Raw genomic sequence first — 22,826 nt, 5'->3', positions numbered from 1 at the left:
TTCAAATACAGTATCCTCCTAACATGTTTACTACACTCAATACAAGGAGAGTACCAATATCAAAAGCATTAACTGTATGTAAGAATTTTCCTATATGGTTACTTGAATTAGAGTTAGAAAATAAAACGTAACTAATGTTAGTGAACTTGTTTGACATAAATGTGAATTTATGACATCATTTGTGACATCATAAAATTAAATGACAATATTTGTGGGTAAGGTTTATAACATAATTTTACTGATGTATTAGTCATTATACTGAGCGGACACATCTACTTTACATATCGCTTCTGTATGTATGTGTGCCATTTTCTCTCGTACATTATCATATTTTCAGTCTGTCCAGCCAACTACTGAAGTTGGATGAAAGTTGGTTTAGTGCATGGTGAGCCTTAGGGGGGTATGCAATCTGGGATCACGGCTGTCGATCCCCGTCGGCAGCTGTGATCCTTACCCGTTTGCGGTTTGATCGACAGCAGAACGACAGGCAGGATTTCATGTCCTGCCTGCCGCTCGGTGGAAAGGGGGAGTGGCCGCGAAAACGGCCGTGGATTGTCGATCTGCGGCCGGGATCGTGACAATCCACGGCTGTTATCGGTAGAATGGGCCCAACAGCCTCTAACGTCGGGCCCGTTCTGCCGTGATCCTGCATCAATGTTGTCGCTAAAGACAGCATAAAATAGGGAGCCGCCGCTAGTTGCCATGTCAGAAATAGCGGCGGCACATTGCAAACCCTCCTTAGATTCATATTTCCCATGATTTATTATGGTTTTATGGTTTACAGTGGGACTTTCTGGCTTATATATAACACTTGCTAACATTTTCTCGTTGTCCTTAGATAAACTTACATTGATTCTAGTGCCTGGATCTCATAACATTTCTTTTTTTATCTTTTAATTTCTTGTTCTGAAGAATGTAAACAAGTACAGCACAGATAAATGACAAGACGCTATGAGCAATATAACTAGGAACAGTAAAATAAAAAACAGAAGTAGAGATAACATCAAATAACATATTGACCCATTTCACTGCTGAAGGTCTAATAATAAGATTATAAACAGGAATCATCTTTTTATGAAAACTGCTTACATCAAGCAAGCCTTTTACTTTTCTTGAAATAGGTGTTTACATATGTTTTGATTTTGTAAATTGCAAAAGCATTACTGTAAATATAGGATTAGCCATATGGTAATGCTAGAGTTGATTTATGAGAAAGATGTATTTATTCAATGAAGTGATAAAGTGGAAAGTGAAAAATGACCAGCCAATCAGTTCTTAACTGCCATGCTACAAGCTGGGTTTGAAAAATGACAGTATCTGATTGGTTGTTCATCACTCTCCACTTTACCACTTTTTGGAGCTTTGTGCATCTGGCCCAGTGTTTTTCTGTTGTTTATGTTATTTTTTTGGATCTTTGAAGTTTTCTTTTTATACTACAGCCCTAAAAAAAAAAATTCCCCCCATTTAGGGCAGTATTCGATGAAAAAAATTTGCCGTGCATGGCGAGAGATTTTTTCTCTCGCCATGCACTCGCCCTGTTCGGGAGGGCTCGCTGCCACTCCTGCTCCCTCTATTCAATGTGGTTATGACTCGCCGCCACTCGCGGCGAGTCTTAACCCCTGCAGCGGACGAGCGTCCGCGGCAGGGAGCCGTGGGACGGTGGCAGCCAGGGAGATTAAAGTTTCCCTGGCTGCCCCAGAACATATGTGGAGGGGAGGTGGGCTCCCCGGGACCCAGGCAGCACAAGCTGCCCACCCCCCCTATAACCAGCGGGGGACCCAGTATCCACTGCACCCGATCGTGCATATGTAATGATCGGATGCAGTGAATATATGAATATCTAATGAGCAGCTCGAGCGCTCCGGCCCCCTGCTGGCTGCTCTGTGTAAAAAAATAAAAATAAATTAAAAAAATATTTTTTTAAAAATTAAATATATATTCATGTGCTATAAACACATGAATAAAAATAACATGCCCCTTCACAGAAAAAAAATCCTGATTTTTTTACACCAAAATTTAAAAAAAAAAACCTTTTAGTTTAAAAGTTTACATTCCAGCTCTCCATGAAAAGATGGAGAATTGCTACACGGAGAGAGATGGCGAAAATCACTTAGAAAGACGGCGAATATTTCAATTGAATAGGGTTGCTCGCTTTTGGAGAGCAAAATGCTCCGTCCAAGTCGAAAATAGCACAAATTCGCCATAAAACAGGGCAAATTTTTTTCATTGAATACTGCCCTTAGTCTGATGTGGTAAAATGGTGACCTCTATGTTCTTTTATTCCACCTGAAAGGGACTGTATTTTGATACATTGTTGGCAGCTTTGCTAATAAGTTTTAGCCTTCTTAGCATAACTTCCTGGTGCTTTGCAGAAAGGTTTATCTTTTGGCATAGAACAGGGCTGGCCAAACCTGTCCTCAAGATCTACCAACGGTGCATGTTTTTCAGGCAACCTGTGGATCGATAGTAGGAATGAATGCAGCAGGTTTTAAAATGTGACAGTTAGTAATGACTACAGCTGTGCAGCAGCTAGGTAACCTGGTAAACAGGTAACCCCTGGCGTAGAAGTTTTGGTGAAAAGTTTTTGCTTGACACTGAAGTTTTTGCTTGATACACTATGCGATTTGGGCCCAATTTAATCCGATTCAGATGGAGCAGGCTGTGAAATCTGCTCAAAACACATGTGTAGACATGCTGTCCATCCCGATGCGTGGTCCTGTGCGATCCGTTTTCAGAAGACAAAACAAAAAAACTGCTTTATGGGCTATATTGGATGTGATGCTTCACGGAATAGCATTTATTACAGTGCATTGCCCCTATTTCACTCTGGAGGACCTCTTTTCTACACACTATGTCTGCGCTGTGTGGCAGCAAAACACAAAGGAATATACTATACATCAACAGAAGAATGTTGCTGAAAAAGTGATCAGAATCGGTGAATCAGGATGTCTGGCGACCTATCAGGGCTGCTATGTAAATAATCTATGAATTAATGTAAAATATCAGCAATGTATGGGTACATATTGGAAATTCTTTAAATCAGTGGAAAAAACACTGTACTAGTGTATAGGCCCCATAAAAGCAATACAATTTAATTAAAGTAAAGATAAGTAATAATGCATTTATATGTCTCTAATGGTGTGTACACACGGAGGCGATATGCCGTGCTATGCGAGTCCCGATGCGATCAGATCGCATCGGGACTCGCATAGCACGGCATGCTAGAGTGGCACAATTTACACTATATAGTGCAGATCTGCACTATAAAGTCTTGCCTGCCCTCTCTAATTTACTGCCGATTTGCGCTCACACGGGAGCGCGCATCGGCAGCGCATCGGGCCCGCAAGCCCTAAAAAAGCATGCGATCAGCATGCGATATGGCTTCCGATGTTCACTAAATCGGCAACATCGGCAGCCATATCTTACCGTCTGTACACACCATAAAAGCAATTTTAATTTGTTGATGTTTACATTTCCGCCATTTTAAAAAACAATTGGTCAATGTTTACATTTCCTCCATTATTATTATTATTATTATTACATTTTATTTACAAGGTGCTACTAGTGGTTCACAGCGCCATACACAAAAGGTTTCAATGACGTATTGCTTTATTTGCGATTTTTGTAGCTCTAAAAGTAACAAGGCTCAAAAAAAAGGCAAAGAATAAAAGGCATATAAGACTGAAGACACGCTCCTCTGTGATGCTGGCTTCTGGAAAGTCACCTAAATTCATTCGGACCACCACAGTGCAGACACTGTATGAAGTTCTGCGCAAGAGGTAGTATCAGTTTTGTTTCTTGTATATTTCAAGACATTTGTTAACACAAAAATTTGTTATCTTAAACCCCAATTAAAATATTATATTTATAGGCATCCCATACCATTATCTTCTGTAAGTTAAAGTTTATGAGTTGAGATTGCTTTGAGTGGAACCATTGTTGCTCCTTCATGTTTTCATTATATTATTTATATGTATCTGCCCCTAACGTTTTTTTTTTTTAATTTCAACATTTTTATTGCTTATAAAAAAAGAAGGTAACTTGTTACAGACATTTTATAAATACACTATATAGAGTTAATGATTTATTTATAGAAAAAATACAAAGAATAACCCAAGTGTTCCTAATACACAAAGTTGCTAAGAACGTTCTTATTAAGTTCGCGTAGTCGTCCCGCTGGACCCCCCTGAGGGCAGGGCCAACCCTGCTTGCTTACCAACGGTTGATCTATTGGTCTTACCAGCACAATCCAAAAGGAGATTACATCTAGCCCTCCTTACAATATCTTAATTGTGCCCGGCTCTACACACAAAGGAATCCAGTCGGACCCACCCCGCGTCCCTGAACCTCTTGTTTAATCACGTACCCCGTGTATACACCTGAGGGAAATCCCCCGCACAATCTCAACAAGTACACCCAATTACCAAATATCCCCCCTCCCTTCCCCCTTGCGTTGAGAAGCTACAGCATCGATACACTTCATTGGCAAATGAAAAAAAAAAAAAAAAGTAATAATATCACGAATTACTCACACACTATTCCCTTTGTAAGACCAAAAAAATTCTTATCGTCTACAACCCCATCTAGGGTTTCCATTTTGCCCAGATTCTATTAAACTGCTGAATGTTTCCTCGTGCCGTGTAAGTAAACCGCTCGTGCTCCCTTGTAGTGTTTACCAGGGCCTGCCAAGCCCTTAGGTTAGGGCCTTCCTTAGCTAGCCAGTGTCTCGCAATACATATTTTTGCTAAAGTGCATACATTTATTAGTAAAAGTTTCTCAGTTGCGCTAATTAAAACACCACTAAAGGTAGATAAGATGCATGTCCGGGGGGAGAATAGAAATCTTGAAAAACCCAGGTTAACTAGGGTTTCAATCACTTTGGCCCAGAATTCCGCCACTGCTTGGCATTCCCATAGGAGGTGCCAAAATGAGCCTTTCTCGTGCGAGCATCTAGGGCATCGAGAGCTACTCGTCCCCCCAAATTTACAAAGCCGTTCTGGTGTAAGATATGTCCGATGAAAAATAAAGAGTTGAACTTGTTGGAATTTCAGTTGATTCGTCGCTTTGTTGATATTTCTCATTGCTTCCTCCCATTCGTGTGGCCCAATCTCCCCCAGATCTGCTTCCCATTTAATTTTTAATGGCAGCAGGCTCCTATCATGCTCTTTAAGTAAGATCTTATAAAAGAAGGATATTCCATGCCTTTGAGGGGATCTGCTAATCAACTTTTTTGTTGAAGATTCGACAATGATCACATTTATATTTGCAAACTGAGCTGTTAAAGCATGTCTAATCTGCAAATATCTGTAAAACTGTGTATTTGGGATATCATAGTCATTTTGCAGGGATTGAAAAGTTCTCAAAACCCCCCCCCCCACATATAACTGGCCAATATTGATTATACCTCTATTAACCCAGAATTCCTTCACTTGCAATTCCCTTAATTGGTTCAAATGGCGGGCATTATAGAGGGGAGTGTCCGGGTCTAGACCTTCACTCCGCATTATCGTCTCCGTGACCCGCCATATCTTGATTGCTTGTCTAACTAGCAGTGGCCATTTTTTCCTCAGGTGTCCGGATAATAAAACTTGAAGTGGGGTGTGGCCAGGGGAGACAGTTTCAATAAGTGCCCCAATTAGATCACTATCTCCTCCCTTGTCGACCCATGCCTTCAAGTGTGACAGTTGTGAAGCGAGATAGTATAGCCAGAAGTCTGGCAGAGCTAGTCCTCCACTGCCTTTAATTCTAGTCAAGATATTCTGCTTAAGCCTTGCCCTTTTATTTCCCCAGAGTATAGATGATATTAAACTTTCAATTCTTCTAAAAATCCGTCTGGGGAGATAGTGGGGAGAGTGCTGCAAAACATATAATAATTTGGGCTGTATAACCATCTTAACAAGGTTCACTCTACTTGTTAGTGACAAGGGCAGCTTAGTCCACAGTTTACCTTTATTCCCAATGTATTCCAATATTGGATCTACATTAAGAGGGACGTAATTAGCTGTATCTCTCGATATCACTATACCCAGGTAGCTGAATTGAGTAACTCTTTTCAGGGGTGTAAGTGCATCAATCTCCTGAGGACAATTAACGGACAACGGCAAAAAGTGTGACTTGCCCCAGTTTATCCTTAGTCCTGAATAGTTCCCAAAGGTATCAATCACTTCCACAGCCCTGGGTAGCGCAACCCGGGAATCCTGTAAAAATAGCAATACATCATCAGCATATAATGCTATCCGGTCCTCTCTAGAGCCGATTTTCAAACCCTGCAAAAGTGGATCCTCTCTTATACTACATGCCAGGGGCTCCATTGCTATCGCAAACAAGGCTGGAGACATGGGGCACCCTTGCCTAGTTCCCCGACTAATCGTAAAACTAGATGAGATATAGTTGTTGACCGAAATCCTAGCGGAGGGGGAAGTATATAATAATTTTGTCCATTTAATGAAAGCAGGCCCAATTCCCGCCCATTCCATGGCTGCCCATAAGTATTCCCACTCGACGTTGTCGAACGCCTTAGCGGCGTCAAGTGTTACCACCACCGAGGCGCTCACTTCAACGCTCTGGGTCTGTAATTGACCATATAATCTTCTCAGGTTAGTAAAAGTAGAGCGGCCAGGGATAAACCCTGTTTGATCTTTATCTATTATTTCATGTATTACTTTATTGAGCCTAGCTGAAAGGATTTTGGCCAAAACCTTTACATCGTTCGGGAGCAGTGATATTGGACGATATGAATCCATACAACTCGGGTTTTTATCTTTTTTTGGTATGACAATGATTAAGGCCTCTGCCATGCTATCGGGGAGGGCCTCCTCCTCAAACATTGTATTATAGAGCCTAAAAAATTCCTGAGTAAAGAATTTATTATATTTCCTATACAACTCGTGTGGGATACCATCGAGACCCGGTGCTTTACCGCCGGGAATCGATGCTATGGCCTGCTCCACTTCTAAAATAGTCAAGGGGCCATCGAGAAGATTTCTAGACTCCCCTAACGTTTTTAAAATAACGGGTCCCGCTTCTCCTTCCTGCATAACATGGAGAAGCGGGCATCTGTTATAGCCAAATGTATTAATCCCCCCAGCACTGATAAGGAGAGCCGTTATTCCCAGTGTTAATGGCTCTCCTTATCGGCGCCCCCTGCTCATGCACAATCTCCTTTTCACCCCGGCCGACTGAAATGGGCATGTGCGAGATCTCGCTATTACCGCGAGATCTCGCTACAACCGCGAGATCTCCAGTGCAGCCCGGAGCCAGCAGCAGGGCTAGCATTGTGCCTGCTGTGGGGATAGGACAACGCTAGTCCTGAGCTGGCAAAGCGGCCAGGGCGGTTTAACGCCTAGGAGGCTGTTAATACATCACCACGGCCGCTAACAACTGGGGGGGGTGATTGCAGGGGACAGCCCCGCCAAGCGTTACTTGGTGGGCTGACCCCAGTGCATGTTAGGTGCGCTAGAAATACATTAGAAAAAACGTAATCCCCCCCCCCCCCCCCCCCAGTTAACTAGCGTAAAGTGCAGAAATGCATTTAATGCTACTTCATACATCTGCCCCATTGTATACAAAAGGTATCATATGTATCGTATGCGGTCCAGCCCAGGAGTTGCCGGATGAGTTGGCAGGGTATCACGCTAGTGGATGGAGGCTGCAGCATAAGGTGTTTTTAAAGCAGTGCTAAAAACAACCAATGCATGTGTACATTGTTACAATATCATTGCTTAAATAGCATTGTTTATATTCTATTCCTCATTGTAAATCCATAACTGTTCAGTGTACTCATTCATGTTTTATGTGTCTAGTATGTGTGAGTTCTACATCCTCTTATTTTTCCTTGTGGAAAAAGTTTCATTTGCATGCCTACTGCATGGATATACTTGATGGTGTGTTGTAGTATCCCCTCCCCCTCCATGGTGTGTAAGTATTGCAGTGTAGAGAACCTTATCAGGGAGGGAGGCGTGGCCACGGAGAGCAGGGAGTGAGACGTGTGCCGTTGGTCTCTCCCGCTCCATGGTGTAACCAGACATCCTTGCTGAACCCCCCCAGGATTGAGTGACTATTGCGGGCAGGGGAGGAGAAGGGAAAACGGTCCCATTACCTGGCGCTGCCGGACGCACGTAAGCCCGGGCACGGTGTCTCAGGCAGAGGAGTCCAGGACGGGGGCTGGAGGTGACGAAGCTACCCGGCGTGCAGCACCTACAGGAAGCGTGAGGTCAGCGAGGCAGCGACGCCGGGTGAGAGCCGGAAAGCTGCCGCAGCAGAGAGCTGTGGAGGAGAAGCGCTGATCCGGTGGCAGGGAACAAGCGCCTTCACAGAGGTGTAAGGAGAAGGAGCGGCATCAGCAGGGGGCACACTACGGGCAAACGCTCTGTTTGCGGAGACACAGGAGCAGCCAGTGGGGGACGGCACGTGGAGGGGGACAAGACTGCGTGGAGCCTGTAAAGGAAGGCTTGGAAGTGGCAGCATATCCTCCCCCCCCCTATCTCCAAGTTACTGGGTGCTGCATCAGACTGTGAGTAAAGACTGATTTTTTTTTTTTTTTTTTTTTGATACCCGTACGCACACCAGTCTTTTAAAAAAAAAAAAACATAAGAACTGCAGCATATGCCTTTAGGAAGCAAGCACCCCCACCTCTGCCGCACAGATTGTGAAGCAAAACTGCGTGGAATACTGATTATATAAAAACACTGCTGAAAGCTAAAGGAATAGTAGCACTTGCTGACAGGAAGTGTTAATACCCAGCAGGTGCCCTCCAGCTACTTTTTTGTTTTTTGTTTTTTGACACCCGTACGCACACCAGTCTTTTTAAAAGAAAAAAAAAATATAAGAACTGCAGCATCTGCCTTTAGGAAGCAAGCACCCCCACCTCTGCCGCACAGATTGTGAAGCAAAACTGCGTGGAATACTGATTATATAAAAACACTGCTGAAAGCTAAAGGAACAGTAGCATTTACTGACAGGAAGTGTTAATACCTAGCAGGTGCCCTCTAGCTACTTTATTTTTTTTTGGATACCCGTACGCACACCAGTCTTTTTTAAAAAAAAAAAAAACATAAGAACTGCAGCATCTGCCTTTAGGAAGCAAGCACCCCCACCTCCGCCGCACAGATTGTGAAGCAAAACTGCATGGAATACTGATTATATAAAAACACTGTTGAAAGCTATAGGAGCAGTAGCATTTGCTGACAGGAAGTGTTAATACCCAGCAGGTGCCCTCCAGCTACTTTATTTTTACTGTAAAATATAAACCTCATTAAAAAGCGTCAAAAATGGGGAAGACTGAAAAAGCAGCTGCAGCCAATAAACTCGCGAAATTCGCTAGACAACCCGTCACCCCAACACCCCCTACCAGAGCAGAGACCTCTCCTCCAGTCACCCCCCCTCAGTTAGAACCAAGTGACTCCTCCATCCAAAAAGTACTCGATGCCCTGGCAGCAAGTGAGGGCCGATTAGCCAACAAAATAGAAAAGGTCCAGGAGGACCTGGATGTGATTCGGCAGTCGGTTCAAAGGGTGAAAGAAAGAGTCAAGGAAGTAGAGAACCGTACCTCACTACTAGAAGATACGGTGACCCCCCTGACAGAAAAAATGGAGAACATGGCTACTCAATTAAAATTAATTAATACCAAAATGATAGACATAGAGGGGCGCTGCCGGAGAAGTAATTTAAGATTCGTGGGACTGCCTGAGAAAGTAGAGGGGGCAAACCCAGAGCAGTTCCTGGAAAACTGGCTAGTTAAAGAGTATGGCCAAGAGGCCTTCACCAGATATTTCTCGGTTGAGAGAGCCCATCGAGTCCCAATGAGGGCACCACCCCCGGGAGCACCGGCTCGCACCCTCATTGCAAAAATGTTACACCATTCAGACCGGGACACAATTTTGAAGCTAACCAGAGTTAAAGGCCCACTGATGTGGGAAAATAAGAGGATCCCAGTGTTTCCAGACTACGCAGCAGGGGTACAACGGGAAAGAGCACAATATTATGATGTTAAGAAACGTCTTAGAGAGCTGGAAATTCAGTATGCTGTGCTCTTCCCAGCCAAGCTTCGGGTGATCCACGAGGGCAGTACTAAATTTTTTCTGACGCCGAAAGAAGCAGCGGCCTGGTTGGACTCAAAATTCCCAGGCAAACGTGCTACAGACTCTAGCTAGGCCAGTCAGATAGTACGTAGAGGATGTTACTGGTGTCATACTGATGTCATAAAATGGACAGTCCAGAATATGGAGACATGAAGCCAACAAAGATACATGCTTGAAATTATAGAAATATAAACATGTGTGACTCCCCCCTTCTTTTTATTTTTTCTCTCTCCTCCCCCCCCCCCCCCTAAAAATTTTTATTTTTTTTTTCTCTTCCCCCCTGTCCTTTTTAAATAACTCACTTCTTTATTATTATTTATTTATATTTATTTATGTATTTATTCTGCTGTTTTGTTACATGCAAGAGACACGATAAAAGGCCATAAAATGTTAGGCCGGGATAGCTATATCACTGGGCGGGGTGGGGGGGGGGGGGGGTGGGGGGTGGGAGGAAGGGAATGTGCTGATATGTGTCTGGTGCGGGGAGAGGGACTGAATGAAGGTATAGGGGAGGAGGGAGCAACAGGCCATGAAGAGCGCAGGGCTAAGAATTGAACAAAGGTTTCATGTTCACCATAGAGGCTTTATTGGCAGTCCCCTTATGAGGGTAAGAAAGATAAGACAGGACACTCACTGGGGGGGGAAGGGTTAAAGATATGAAGTTTGGAGGAGTGGGAGAGAGCTCCTAGCTCTTGGCCATTATATCAATTGCCTCAAGCGATGTTTGTATTTTTTTTTGTTAAGGGGAATAGGTTGTGGGAGGGAGGGCAGGTAGAGAGGCATGTCAAAGGTAAAAGAGAGGGAGGGCATGCAGGGTGGAGGGGTGGGGGGAGAGGGTATGGGAGGGGAATTAGGTTGACAAAATTAAAATCCAGTACACAATTCACTCCAGAATGCCCCATTATGTGGGAAATGTACAGGTTCGTGGAGATCTTTGATCCATGGTAACGGCAAAATATAGCCTCCTCACATGGAATGTGAGGGGGATCAACGACAAAATCAAAAGATCACTGGTCATGCGCCAGGTCAGACAATACGCGGCAGACATTATATGTCTGCAAGAAACACATCTTGTTGGAAATAAATTACTGGCTCTAAAAAAAACTTGGGTGGGCTGGGCATGCCACGCTCCTTTTACAAGTGCTTCTAGAGGTGTCTCAATGTTAATACGCAGGGGTATCCCTTTCTCACCGATCGTGAGTCAAATTGACCCCGGAGGGAGGTATATCTTTATTAAATGTAAGTTGGGCCCACTGGAAGTTCTAATTATGTCAGTGTACATACCACCACCCTTCAATTATGAGGTGCTGAAAAAAGCGGCCGAATTTATGGCTACATCTCCCAGTACCCCAGTATTGATATTGGGGGATTTTAACAATATAATCGACCCAGTTCTAGATAAAAAAAGTATTATAAACAGAAGTAGCAATGCTCGGGGTAAAGGGTTTGCAAATCTGGTTAAAGAGATGGGGTTAGTGGATGCCTGGAGAATAAGACACCCGACAGAGCAGAAATTCTCCTGTTTCTCCAGCACACACTCCTCATTCTCAAGAATTGACATGGCACTTGTATCAGGAGATTGGATACCCCGGATCCAAAGCGTGAAATATCACACAAGAGGCATATCCGATCACTCCCCACTGGAAGTTAGTGTGGACCTGGGGGAGGTAAGGGGGTTCCCTCTATGGAAACTAAATGCTTACTGGCTGACACACTTTAAGGTGGGGGATAACTCAGAACCACACTGGCAGGAGTTTTTCGAAGTTAACCAAGGGTCTGCACCAGCAGAGATTATCTGGGACACATTTAAAGCAAATCTTAGAGGGCTACTCATAAAGGAGGTAGCAAGATTAAAAGCCAACCACAAAAAAAAAGAACATCAACTAGAGTTAACCTGTTGTACCCTAGAACAACAATATCTACAGGGGAAAACACAAGCAGACAAGGAAGCCTGGGTAAAAGCCCAAGATGATTGGCGTAAGTGCCTCACGGATAAAATAATGTATAGGGAATTATTTGCGGGACACATCAGATACACAGAAGGGGACAGGCCCGGGAGCTTCTTAGCTGGATTGGCGAAAGTAGATCGTCCCTCGAACACGGTAACGGAGATCAGGGAGGAGGGAGGAGGAATAATCAGGCAGACCCCCGAAATAGCCGAAAGATTCAGGCAATATTATAGAGAGCTTTATACAACCCAACAATGCCATACTCCCGATAACACCCGTGCATACCTCAGGGAAATAGAACATTCTACCTTGTCAACTGAAGCCAGGGATTTGCTGGATAGCCCTATTACATTAACAGAAATAGAAGCAGCAATAACGGACATCCCTGGAGGCAAAGCCCCAGGAATGGACGGTATACCGCAAGAGCTGTATAAAAGGCACAGGAACTTTTTTTCACAAAAATTCCTGGACCTTTATAGGGACCTATATGCCAGAAAGACGATACCTGCCTCCATGTCGGAAGCCTTAATCATCGTGTTACCAAAAAAGGACAAAGATCTTGGGATGGTCGAATCTTATCGACCAATCTCGTTGTTAACAAACGATCTTAAGATCCTGGCCAAGATCCTGGCAAACAGACTCAATCAGTTTATAAGCAAGATAATTCATCCGGATCAAAACGGCTTTATGCCGGGGAGATCGACCACGACTAATTTGAGAAGACTGTACTGCCACCTCCAGACGCCACAGGATGACATTGCAGACTCAGCGGTCATTTCCTTGGACGCAGCCAAGGCCTTTGACTGCATTGAATGGGCCTACCTATGGGAGGTTTTGGAATGGGTGGGCATAGGCCCGATATTCATTAACTGGATCAAGATGTTGTACGCAGCCCCGGTGGCAAGGGTCTCCGTCAATGGCTACATCTCTCCCAGTTTTAGGGTGGAGAGGGGCACAAGGCAGGGATGTCCTTTGTCACCGGGGCTGTTTGCAATAGCAATAGAACCCCTGGCTTGTTTGATCAGGGATAGCTCAGTAATCCAGGGCTTAAAAATAGGAGCAAGGGAAGACCGTATCGCACTATATGCGGACGATATATTGCTATTCATTGACAACCATAAGGTAATACCAGAAATCCTTGAGATAATAAACAAATATGGAGGACACTCGGGCCTTAAGATAAACTGGGCTAAATCATGTATAATGCCCTTAACTGACTCTCTGTCAGCAGGGCATATAACAAATAGCCCTTTAAAAAGGGTAGACGAGTTCCAATATCTGGGAATTCGGGTCTCGAGGGAGATAGGTAGGTTTGAGTTGCTCAATTTAACACCTCAAATTGAATATGTAAAATCCAAGATAGGATCATGGGGTAAATTACCCCTGACACTGACTGGGCGGGTCAACTTAGTAAAAATGATTATTCAACCCAAAATAGTATATATACTTAGGCACTCCCCATTTATCTCCCTCGCAAGATTTTCCAGCTGATAGACGGTCTAATATCCTCCTTATTATGGGGCAACAAGAGAGCCCGACTCAGAAGAGACATCCTCACTAAACGTAAAGGGGAGGGCGGGCTGGCCTTACCAGACCTTTGGATATATTACCTTTCAACCCACCTGGCCCACTTAAAAAATTGGGTCCAGAAAGGGGGGGAGTATGACTTAATATATGAACTGGTGGGTTCAATATCCCCGGGTCATACGCCCCTGCAACTGCTATTAAGCAGAAACCTGAAGCAGATATGGCCACCAATAATTAAACAAGGAATCATGGTATGGAGACAGGTGGAAGGACTACTGGACAGTCAAGGCCTAGACCCAGAAACGCCACTGCAGAATTCCCACTCCCTGAAAGAGTTAAAAGAACTACAAATGGGGAAAATATGGGGAGAAAATGGTATTAAAGAAATAGGACAACTGTATAATGATAATGGGCTTTGCTCATTCCAGTTATTAAAAATAGAATACTCACTCCCCAATAAACACTTGTTCAGGTATTTCCAACTACGACATGGCCTGGAAAAACAGTTTAAGGGAGGGAAACCAGACTTACAGGACTCAATGACTAAAAAACTAATAAAAAAGATCCCCATGAGGCATGAAATCTCATTCTGCTACAAAGCTCTAATGCAAAGTAAACAGCAGGATAACCTAACAAATATAAAAGTAAAATGGGAAAGGGACCTGGGTACTATATCGGAAGAAGGGTGGAGTAAAGCTCTGGCAAACGTAAAATTAGCCACTAACCAAGTAAGATTTCAACAGATCCAACTGTACCTGCTACATAGAACCTACATGACACCAGAGCGTATGAACAAGTTTGGAGGCAAAGCGGACACAAGATGCCCTAAATGCCAGGACCCTAATGGAACGTTCTGGCATTTGATCTGGACGTGTCCACGGGTAATGGGATTCTGGACAGGTGTCATAGACATATTAGTATCAAAGGGCATATCCATCAGTATCTGTACGCCTAAAGCCTGCATTCTTGCGATAGTAGAGGACGGAATGATGGACAAACACGAGAGACAGTTCTTTATTAATACATGTACCCTGGCGAAAGTCTGTATCTCCAGAAAATGGATGGCAAAAGAGGGACCAGAAGTGGCCATGTGGCTGGTATTAGTCCAGGAAACTATTGCTCATGAAAGATATGTACATTTCACCAGAGGAACAGTGAATAAATTTCACTCAATCTGGAGCAAATGGGGCAATTAGTCCAGGGGAAGAGAAAGGGCTGGAGATAGTTTAAAATGAGATTGTACTGTTGGTCGTCAACCTAAGGGTAGGCGGGAGGGTTGGAGGGTGGGGGGAGGATAAAGGAATAAAATAATAAGTGGAAATGTGCAATTGCTGGGGGATAGATATGCATTAGGCTCGGCGCTGCATCACGGCCCCCGCACGTATTAAGATAGAAAGGGGTTAGGGAAATAGAAATTTACTTATAAAATATAATCACTAAACAACTCTTACACACTTAATTTTGATTTTCAACATTCCCATGATAGGGAAATATAAAGAGGAACAAGAAACCTCTGAATACACCTACACAATTTACGTTAGTTATTCATAAAGAAGTAAGACACCATAAAACACGAGAGGAGAGTCGGGGGGACACAAAAAAGAGGGGAAAAAAAAAAAAAACAAAAAAAAAAAACCCACTAACACTAATAGTAGAAGTGAATCCTAATTTTATTAGCAAATATTGTACACATATAGAATATATAAAAGATAATATAGCAGTATGCGGACGGGAGGGGGTGCTGCAGCGCCGAATCACGAAAAATAAACAAAATAAACACACGAGTCATATGTATGTCAAAAACTCAGCACTGTAAAATATAATTTTTTTTAATGTACGTTGTTTTTAATGAAATGTATAAATAAAAATTGAATAAATAAGTATTGCAGTGTAGTGCATTAAAAGTGACTGACATTGGCAGACACAAAATGAACAGTAGTGATGGAAACAAACAGCAAAATGTAGCTAGGCAAAGACAGAGGGTAGTATTCAATGCCGTTCGCCGTGGCCGGCGAGGGGGTTAAACAGCGAGGATCACAGAAAACCAACGATCCTCACTGTTTTACCCCCTCGCCAGCCGCTCGTTCTATTCAATGTTCCGGGGGAACAGCGAGACCCGCGGCTAATGCAGCGAACCCGCTGTACTGTATTTAGCCGCGAGTCTCGCTGCTTCTGCAGCCGCATACGCCGATTCCCCCTCGCTCAAAAAACAGAGGGGGAATTGGCAAATGAGGGGGGCTGCGTTGAATACTGACAGGGTGAGCGGTGACAGCGAGCAGGAAGCCCTGCTCGCTGTCACCGCTCACCCACGGCATTGAATACACCCCAGAGTTGTTTCATTTCTGTTTTTTTATTTGTGTCACATGCACTCTGTACTGGCAATGTGTACCAAAAATATGTAGGCATACAGCCCTAACCAAGGGCCTTATTCTGGTTAGGTCGGTGAAACGGACGTACGGTCCGTTTCACCGTACGTTTCCCGTACGCGGACGGTGAGCGTAAGTCCGCCCACAGAACAGCCGCATACGGATGGTCACAAACACCGTCAATGGGGAGTGGCGTACACTTGAACGTACGCCACCGTATACGGACGGGTCTCCTCTTAGACACCATCAACTGGCGTACAACAGAGCGTACGCCACCGTATACAGAAGGGTCTCGTCCGTTTTCACACCGACATCTTCCGTATATCTGAGCGTACGCCACAGTGCATGGACGGGTCTCGCCTTTTTTCAATGGAAAACTCAGCATGTGTCACCGATCGTGAGAGTGAGCGTACGTCCGTGCACGGTGGCATACCCTTCACATATATGGCACTGCAAATCTTGCCTTTCAACTATAATTAAGACATTCATTAATTATTCTAACTGTTATTCAATAAGTGTTTTCTATTAACTCAATTGTCTACCTTAATAAACACCCTAATAAAACAAAATTTTAACCCTCATTACATGTATATTTATTATGTTCTAATGTGGCATTTTAATCACTATCTATGTGTCCCCACATTGGTTTTACTTTTAAATAAAGTTATGTTGGTGTTACAGTGAAAAAGTTGACACATGTCGACCTCTGTGAATTGAGTGTCCTGCTTTTTAAAGTATACAAAAACACTTTCTGAATGGGTGTAGATGGTTATAAAACAACTACCTTGACATATATAAGCAGGTCTTAGAATGAATCTTATCTAAAATTAAAACAACCTTTACATGTAGAGAAGTGTAGAAAGATATGCTTCCAATGTGTTTGAGGGCTGTGTGTGGCTTGCAGGTAGTGAAATCATGGTTTTCACTTAATAGGCTGCAGCATTGCTTATTACATTCAGGTGTAGTAATCAGCGTTAATTAGCAGACCCAGGCGTCCGCTCTCATACGCTATCTCTAGGGGTGGTCTGGAGCTATCTTTGGCGTCCGCATGTTTTTGTGCCAAAATGCACGGCGCATTCGCCGATCGAGGCGGTTGTAGCACTGTACATTTTTGGTGTACGCCCATGTTTAGGCCCAGTTTTCCGCATTATTCCGGCCGCTCCCCTAAAAACGCCCCCATGCCGCCCACAATGACCGTACTCTTACGGACAGGTTTTTTTGCACGGAAAGACCCGTCCGTGAGCAGTGTGAGGTCGCCGCACATGCGCATAGCGAAAGCTACGCATGCGCAGATGAAAAAAAAGCCTGATCCGCCCGTATACGGTCCCACCGTACCAAGCAGAATAAACCCCCAAATATCTGTGCATATCACATGTTTATCTGAGGGCATATATGTCCTACTTTAAATGAGCCCCATTAGATCTGTTAACATATCTGTAGTTTAACATTTTTTAACAGGAGTATCCTTTTTTTTTTTTGCTTCAGAGTTCAGGAGACACACAATGTTGACGTGCCCCTGAAATCTTTGGAAAGATTAGCAAAGAATATAGAGAGCGAAATTTACAACTTGTATAATGATACCGGAGTAAGGTACAAAAATAAGTACAGAAGTCTCCTCTACAATCTGAAAGACCCCAAAAATAAGGTACGGTATTGTACTTTACATATAATAAGTGCAGCCTGAATTGTTTTAGGTATAAGACCTACAGCATTTGCTGTGCAGATATAAAGAAACTGTCTAGAGTACAATGCCATGTATACAGGTGATAGTATATACTGTGCAGAAGTGATTTGTAATGAATGCTTATACTGTGTATGCATGTGTATCTTAATGACTTTAATAACCAAGATACTTTATAGTTTACTGAACACCCATTTTGTACCACTTGTTGGTGGTAACCAGTTTTGTGTTTTGGGGAAAAGCAGACGTGCCCATGTGTTCTCAGGGAGGGTGTGTATGGCGTCAGCTCCGGTTTTGATCAGCCTGTTAATGACACACTTGATGGTGATTGAGTTGTGATTGGATTTTCAGATATTTGCTGATCTATGTGATTTTTCTCAGGCCTTTCGCAACCTTGCACAGGGTGGGATTTCCACTCTGACAGAGTATCGGCTATCTAATCACAGGGCTCTGCAAATTAGCAGAGGAGCTATCAGGTCTGAATAACTCAGTGATGCTATGGAAGCTGGGTAATTCTGTACTGTACTGTTATTTTATCCAGCCATGATGGGCCACATCAAGGCAGGGATCAGATTATCCATTTTGTTCTTAATAGAGCAAAGTGAAGGTATATTTTTGAAGGTACACAAATTACTTTATACATTTTATTATATGATCATATAGTTTGTGGGCTGCTTGATCTTCCTATTAACGGGACCAGTGAATAGGAATAGTGAGCGTTCTACTGTACTTTGGGGAGATTATTATTTCAGGACTTCTGTGTGTCACCTGGTCATATTCATACTGCTATCCAGTAATAGAACAGTGAATTTGTCATGACCGTTATGAGGAAAATCTGTTTAACTGATATCTGTCCAATCGACAATTTTGTGGCTTTTTGCAGCACAACATAAAACAGCCTGTTTTCTCCTTTAAAAAAAAACTATAGCATTAAAGATTATGGCAAAAACAGACAAAAATCTTTGAATTAAACAAATGGAAGTTAGTTGGCACCTCTCCCATCATGTACGAGTGTCATCACTGATTGCCTGTACAAGCTCCTGCTAATATGTGTTTACTGTTCAGTTAAGACGCTGCCCCGCTACAGTAAAATCCCACCTTGCAAATAAATGTACTCGCTGTGTGAATGGGCGTCTACAGCTACAAGTCTATTCGCAGCCGAGCAAATATGTCCCATCGTATGGGGCTTACCATTAACTGATGTTTGCACTGGGCACAAGTCATCGCAGACTCAGGGCAGTATTCAATGTGAAAAATTTGCCGTGCATGGCGAGAGATTTTTTCTCTCGCCATGCACTCGCCGTGTTCCGGAGGGCTCGCTGCCACTCCTGCTCGCTCTATTCAAAGTGGTTAAGACTCGCTGCCACTCGCGGCGAGTCTTAACCCCTGCAGCGGACGAGTGTCCGCGGCAGGGAGCTGGCAGGGAGCCGTGGGACGGTGGTAGCCAGGGAGATTAAAGTCTCATTGGATGCCCCAGAACATATGTGGAGGGGAGGGGGCTCCCCGGGACCCAGTCAGCACAAGCTGCCCCCCCCCTATAGCCAGCGGGGGACCCAGTATTCACTGCACCCGATCGTGCATATGTAATGATCGGATGCAGTGAATATATGAATATCTAATGAGCGTCTCGAGCGCTCCGGCCCCCTGCTGGCTGCTCTGTGTAAAAAAAAAATTACAAAAATATATATTTTTTTAAATTAAATATATATTCATGTGCTATAAGCACATGAATAAAAATAACATGCCCCTTCACAGAAAAAAAATCCTGATTTTTTTACACCAAAATAAAAAAAAAAAACCTTTTAGTTTAAAAGTTCACATTCCAGCTCTCCATGAAAAGATGGAGAATTGCTACACGGCGAGAGACGGCGAAAATCACTTAGAAAGACGGCGAATATTTCACATTGAATAGGGTTGCTCGCTTTTGGAGAGCAAAATGCTCCGTCCAAGGCGAAAAAAGTACAAATTCGAAACAGGGCGAATTTTTCTCATTGAATACTGCCCTCAGAGTAGCCGGAGACTTACTCGGCGGTGCGATGGAAAAAGGCATATCCGGCCTGGAGCTGACGTCACACACCCTCCCCTAAAATGCTCAGGAACACCTAGCATTCCCCCGAACAATGTCAGCATTTTCATAGACATGCCTGGGGGTGAAAAACATCGGTTTTCCACCCCAAGACGCATAATTCCTGTCAATCGGCAATTAGCTTGCAAACAGAAAAAGTAGTAGGACGTCAATGCAGGATGGCCTCGCGCATGCATACTACAGGCCGCACTCATGCACAGTGTATCGATAATCAGCCACCGTGTGAATTCCAGACCATACCATCAGATATGAATTAGCCCCTGAATCCACAAAATAATTGTTGCTCCTATATAGTTTCAGAAACCTTTTTGTAGCCACCTTCCATTAACATGCCAAGTACTCTTTTCTCTTTCAGATCTTCTTTCACCGTGTGGTACTTGGGGAGATTACCCCACAATGCCTTGTTCAAATGAACCCAACAGAAATGGCTGGACTGGAGCTTAAAAATTGGAGAAACCAAGAGAGACAGCATGTGAGTGAAGTATCTTAATTTATCAATGTGACCAATGGATAAAAAACAGCCTGATTCAGCATTTATTTCCAGTTAAAGTTGCTGATGTTTGTAAGGTTAATTTTTTAATTGCAAAATCTGCGTATTAGGGTCGCTTCATTATCTGTACAGTTGCATGTTGCCTGCAGAGCTCATTGTAAGTTACCATGTAAGTTACTTCCTCACTAACGGGGTAGTAGATGGGTCCATGTTCTCTAAAAGATACAGTGGGAGTTCACTCTCTCACCATTCCACTCCTTAGCTTTTATTTTGTTTTGTTTGTTTGGCATGGTACTATGGGGCAGATTCAGGATCACTCAGTGTGATCCAAATTCGCCGACCATCAAATGATTTCTCTCCCTTTGGCCACATGTGAGGGGATGTGTTTGCATACATCCCCTCACATAGTACTGAGGGGATGCAGCGACACACGCTTGCGGAGGGGGGTGACGGATGTTGCGTGGTGCAGCGTTTGAGTGTGCGCTAAGCCCAGGGGCGAATTTAGGGGTCAGACCGCCCCTAGGCACAACATTTTTGTGCCGCCCCCCCCCCCATTTTTAATGTAATCATATGTATATACATTGTTATTTATATATTTCATTAAAATTTAACAATATCCCACCTTAATATTTTTTTAAGCACTCTGGGCTCCTCACTGTATGGGGGACCCGGAGGGAGGGAGGCACTTATTAGTACAGTGATTTGCACAGTGTCTCCGTCAGTCTCTCTCCGGTTCACACACTGTGACTAACAACTGAGCGCAGGGGGGATCTGCGCGCCGCTCAGCTCAGCTGCTGGATACACAGCAGCCAATAGACTGTGTGTGTGTGTAGAGTAGCCAATGGGCAGGAGCCGGCAGCAGTGAGCCTGAGCCATTTCTGGAAGTGCAGGGGGACCGTCGGACCCAGCCACTAAGCGGTGATGTAATGTGCATGGCAGAGTGGGTGGGCAGTGGCGAGTGACGAGCGGCGCTGCCGCCGACATATGATAATTCATGTCTGTGGCGGCGGCGCTCGTCACTTGCCGCTGCCCTCCTGCTGTGCCATGCTGCTATATAACTGAATGTCAGCCTGCCTGCCGCCCTTAATTGGTGCCGCCCTGAGACCGGTGCCTCACGGGCCTAGGCACAAATCCAGCCCTGGCTAAACCCTATATCCACATTATTAGCTCTCTGTTTTTATCTAGACTCTGGAGATCATTGAGAGAACAGAAAAAGAGCTCAACCACAAGCAGCAGATGACTAAACTCACACACAAAGGTTTGATTGAAATAGATACAACACCAGATCAGATGTTCACCCTGGAGGATCTGTCTGTAAGTATACACTTGAAATATACTGTGAGATACATCCAATATTTGAGAAGCGCAATGTGAAAGTGGAAAGCTCATTTCAGTGGCGTAACTATGACTATCCCTTCTCACCTCTCTCTCCCAGTCCATCGCTGCCCGCTGAGACCAGCAGATCCTCCTGTCTGCGGTCCCGGCGCTCCCCCTGTTAGAATGTCACTTTCAAATGGCCTCTGCCTTAAAGCAGACCATTATTTAGGATGCAAGAGGAGGTCGCCACATCCTTAATAACCATCTGCTGTGAGGTGGCGCCCATTTTACAAGTGACAATCTAACAGGAGGAGCACCAGGACTGCAGACAGGAGGATCTGCTGGTCCCGGCGTGTAGCAGTAGACTGGGTGGCAGCGGTGAGGAGGGGGAGCGTGACAGATTCGGCGGTGGTGGCGGACCGATTAACCCCCAGCAATAGCTTCCGCAGAACCCCGTGGCGCCCAAACTTACCTAGCGCCTCCAAGCCACCGTGGGGTCTGCGGAGCTATTGTTATGCCACTGGCTCATTTTATAGTGACTGTATATATCAGCAATGCCCAATTTACATTGGGCCTGATTCAGAGATGAAACCAACCTTGAGGTTACCCTCAATAATGAGGCGCTGAATATATAGATAAGCAGAACGATGCTTAAAATGAACAATTATTTTTATTAGGATTCTTATTAATAATCAATTAAATATTTAGCAACAGAATTACGGTGTGACTGTGCAATCACACAAAGTTAATTGATAGAATCAGCATATAGCAGGTCACCAATTCCAAAGAACCTAAACAACAATTAAAAACTGCACTTACATATGAAGGTCTGAATTACCATCCAACACAATTAAGCATAATAATATCAATTTATTAAAAGAGGAAAATGTTATGACATAAATTGCAGGTGGCCACCTACCTTAGAAAAAACAATGATACAATGGCCTTTATTGTGGTTCACTCGCAAATGCAAATTCTTTCTCAAATGGACAAAACCATGTGCACTGAAGGGGGGCAGATGTAATGTGCAGAGAGAGTTAGATTTGGGTGAGTTATATTGTTTCTGTGCAGGAAAAATACTGACTGCTTTATTTTTACACTGCAATATAGTTCTCACTTTGAAGTAAAACCCCACCCAAATCTAATTCTCTCTGCACATGTTACATCTGCCCCACCTGCACTGCACATGGTTTTGTCCATTTGAGAAAGAATTGGCCTTTGCGAGTGAACCAGAATAAGGGCCAATATGTATTAAACAACATGTACAAATAATCAAAAGCTGATGTCATGTATTTAATATTAATCCTGTATGACTTCACATCTGAACCAAT

At 43.8% G+C, this 22,826-nt stretch overlaps 1 protein-coding gene across 3 annotated transcripts in view; it reads left to right on the top strand.

Moving 5' to 3' along the window:
- SPOCD1 (SPOC domain containing 1) overlaps positions 1–22,826 on the top strand; it is a 101,072-nt gene that overhangs the window by 29,157 nt on the left and 49,089 nt on the right. For all 3 annotated transcript variants that reach the window (XM_083173704.1, XM_083173702.1, XM_083173703.1), the window contains 4 exons: positions 3,629–3,779; positions 17,407–17,566; positions 20,044–20,160; positions 21,364–21,492. In XM_083173704.1, the coding sequence (XP_083029830.1) occupies positions 3,629–3,779; positions 17,407–17,566; positions 20,044–20,160; positions 21,364–21,492 (557 nt within the window). The remainder of the gene's footprint in view (positions 1–3,628; positions 3,780–17,406; positions 17,567–20,043; positions 20,161–21,363; positions 21,493–22,826) is intronic.

The sequence above is a fragment of the Crinia signifera genome, chromosome 2 (assembly GCF_055691185.1).
Source record: "Crinia signifera chromosome 2, ASM5569118v1, whole genome shotgun sequence".
Classification (NCBI taxonomy): Eukaryota; Metazoa; Chordata; class Amphibia; order Anura; family Myobatrachidae; genus Crinia; species Crinia signifera.
This window is presented reverse-complemented; position numbering and strand designations above follow the sequence as displayed.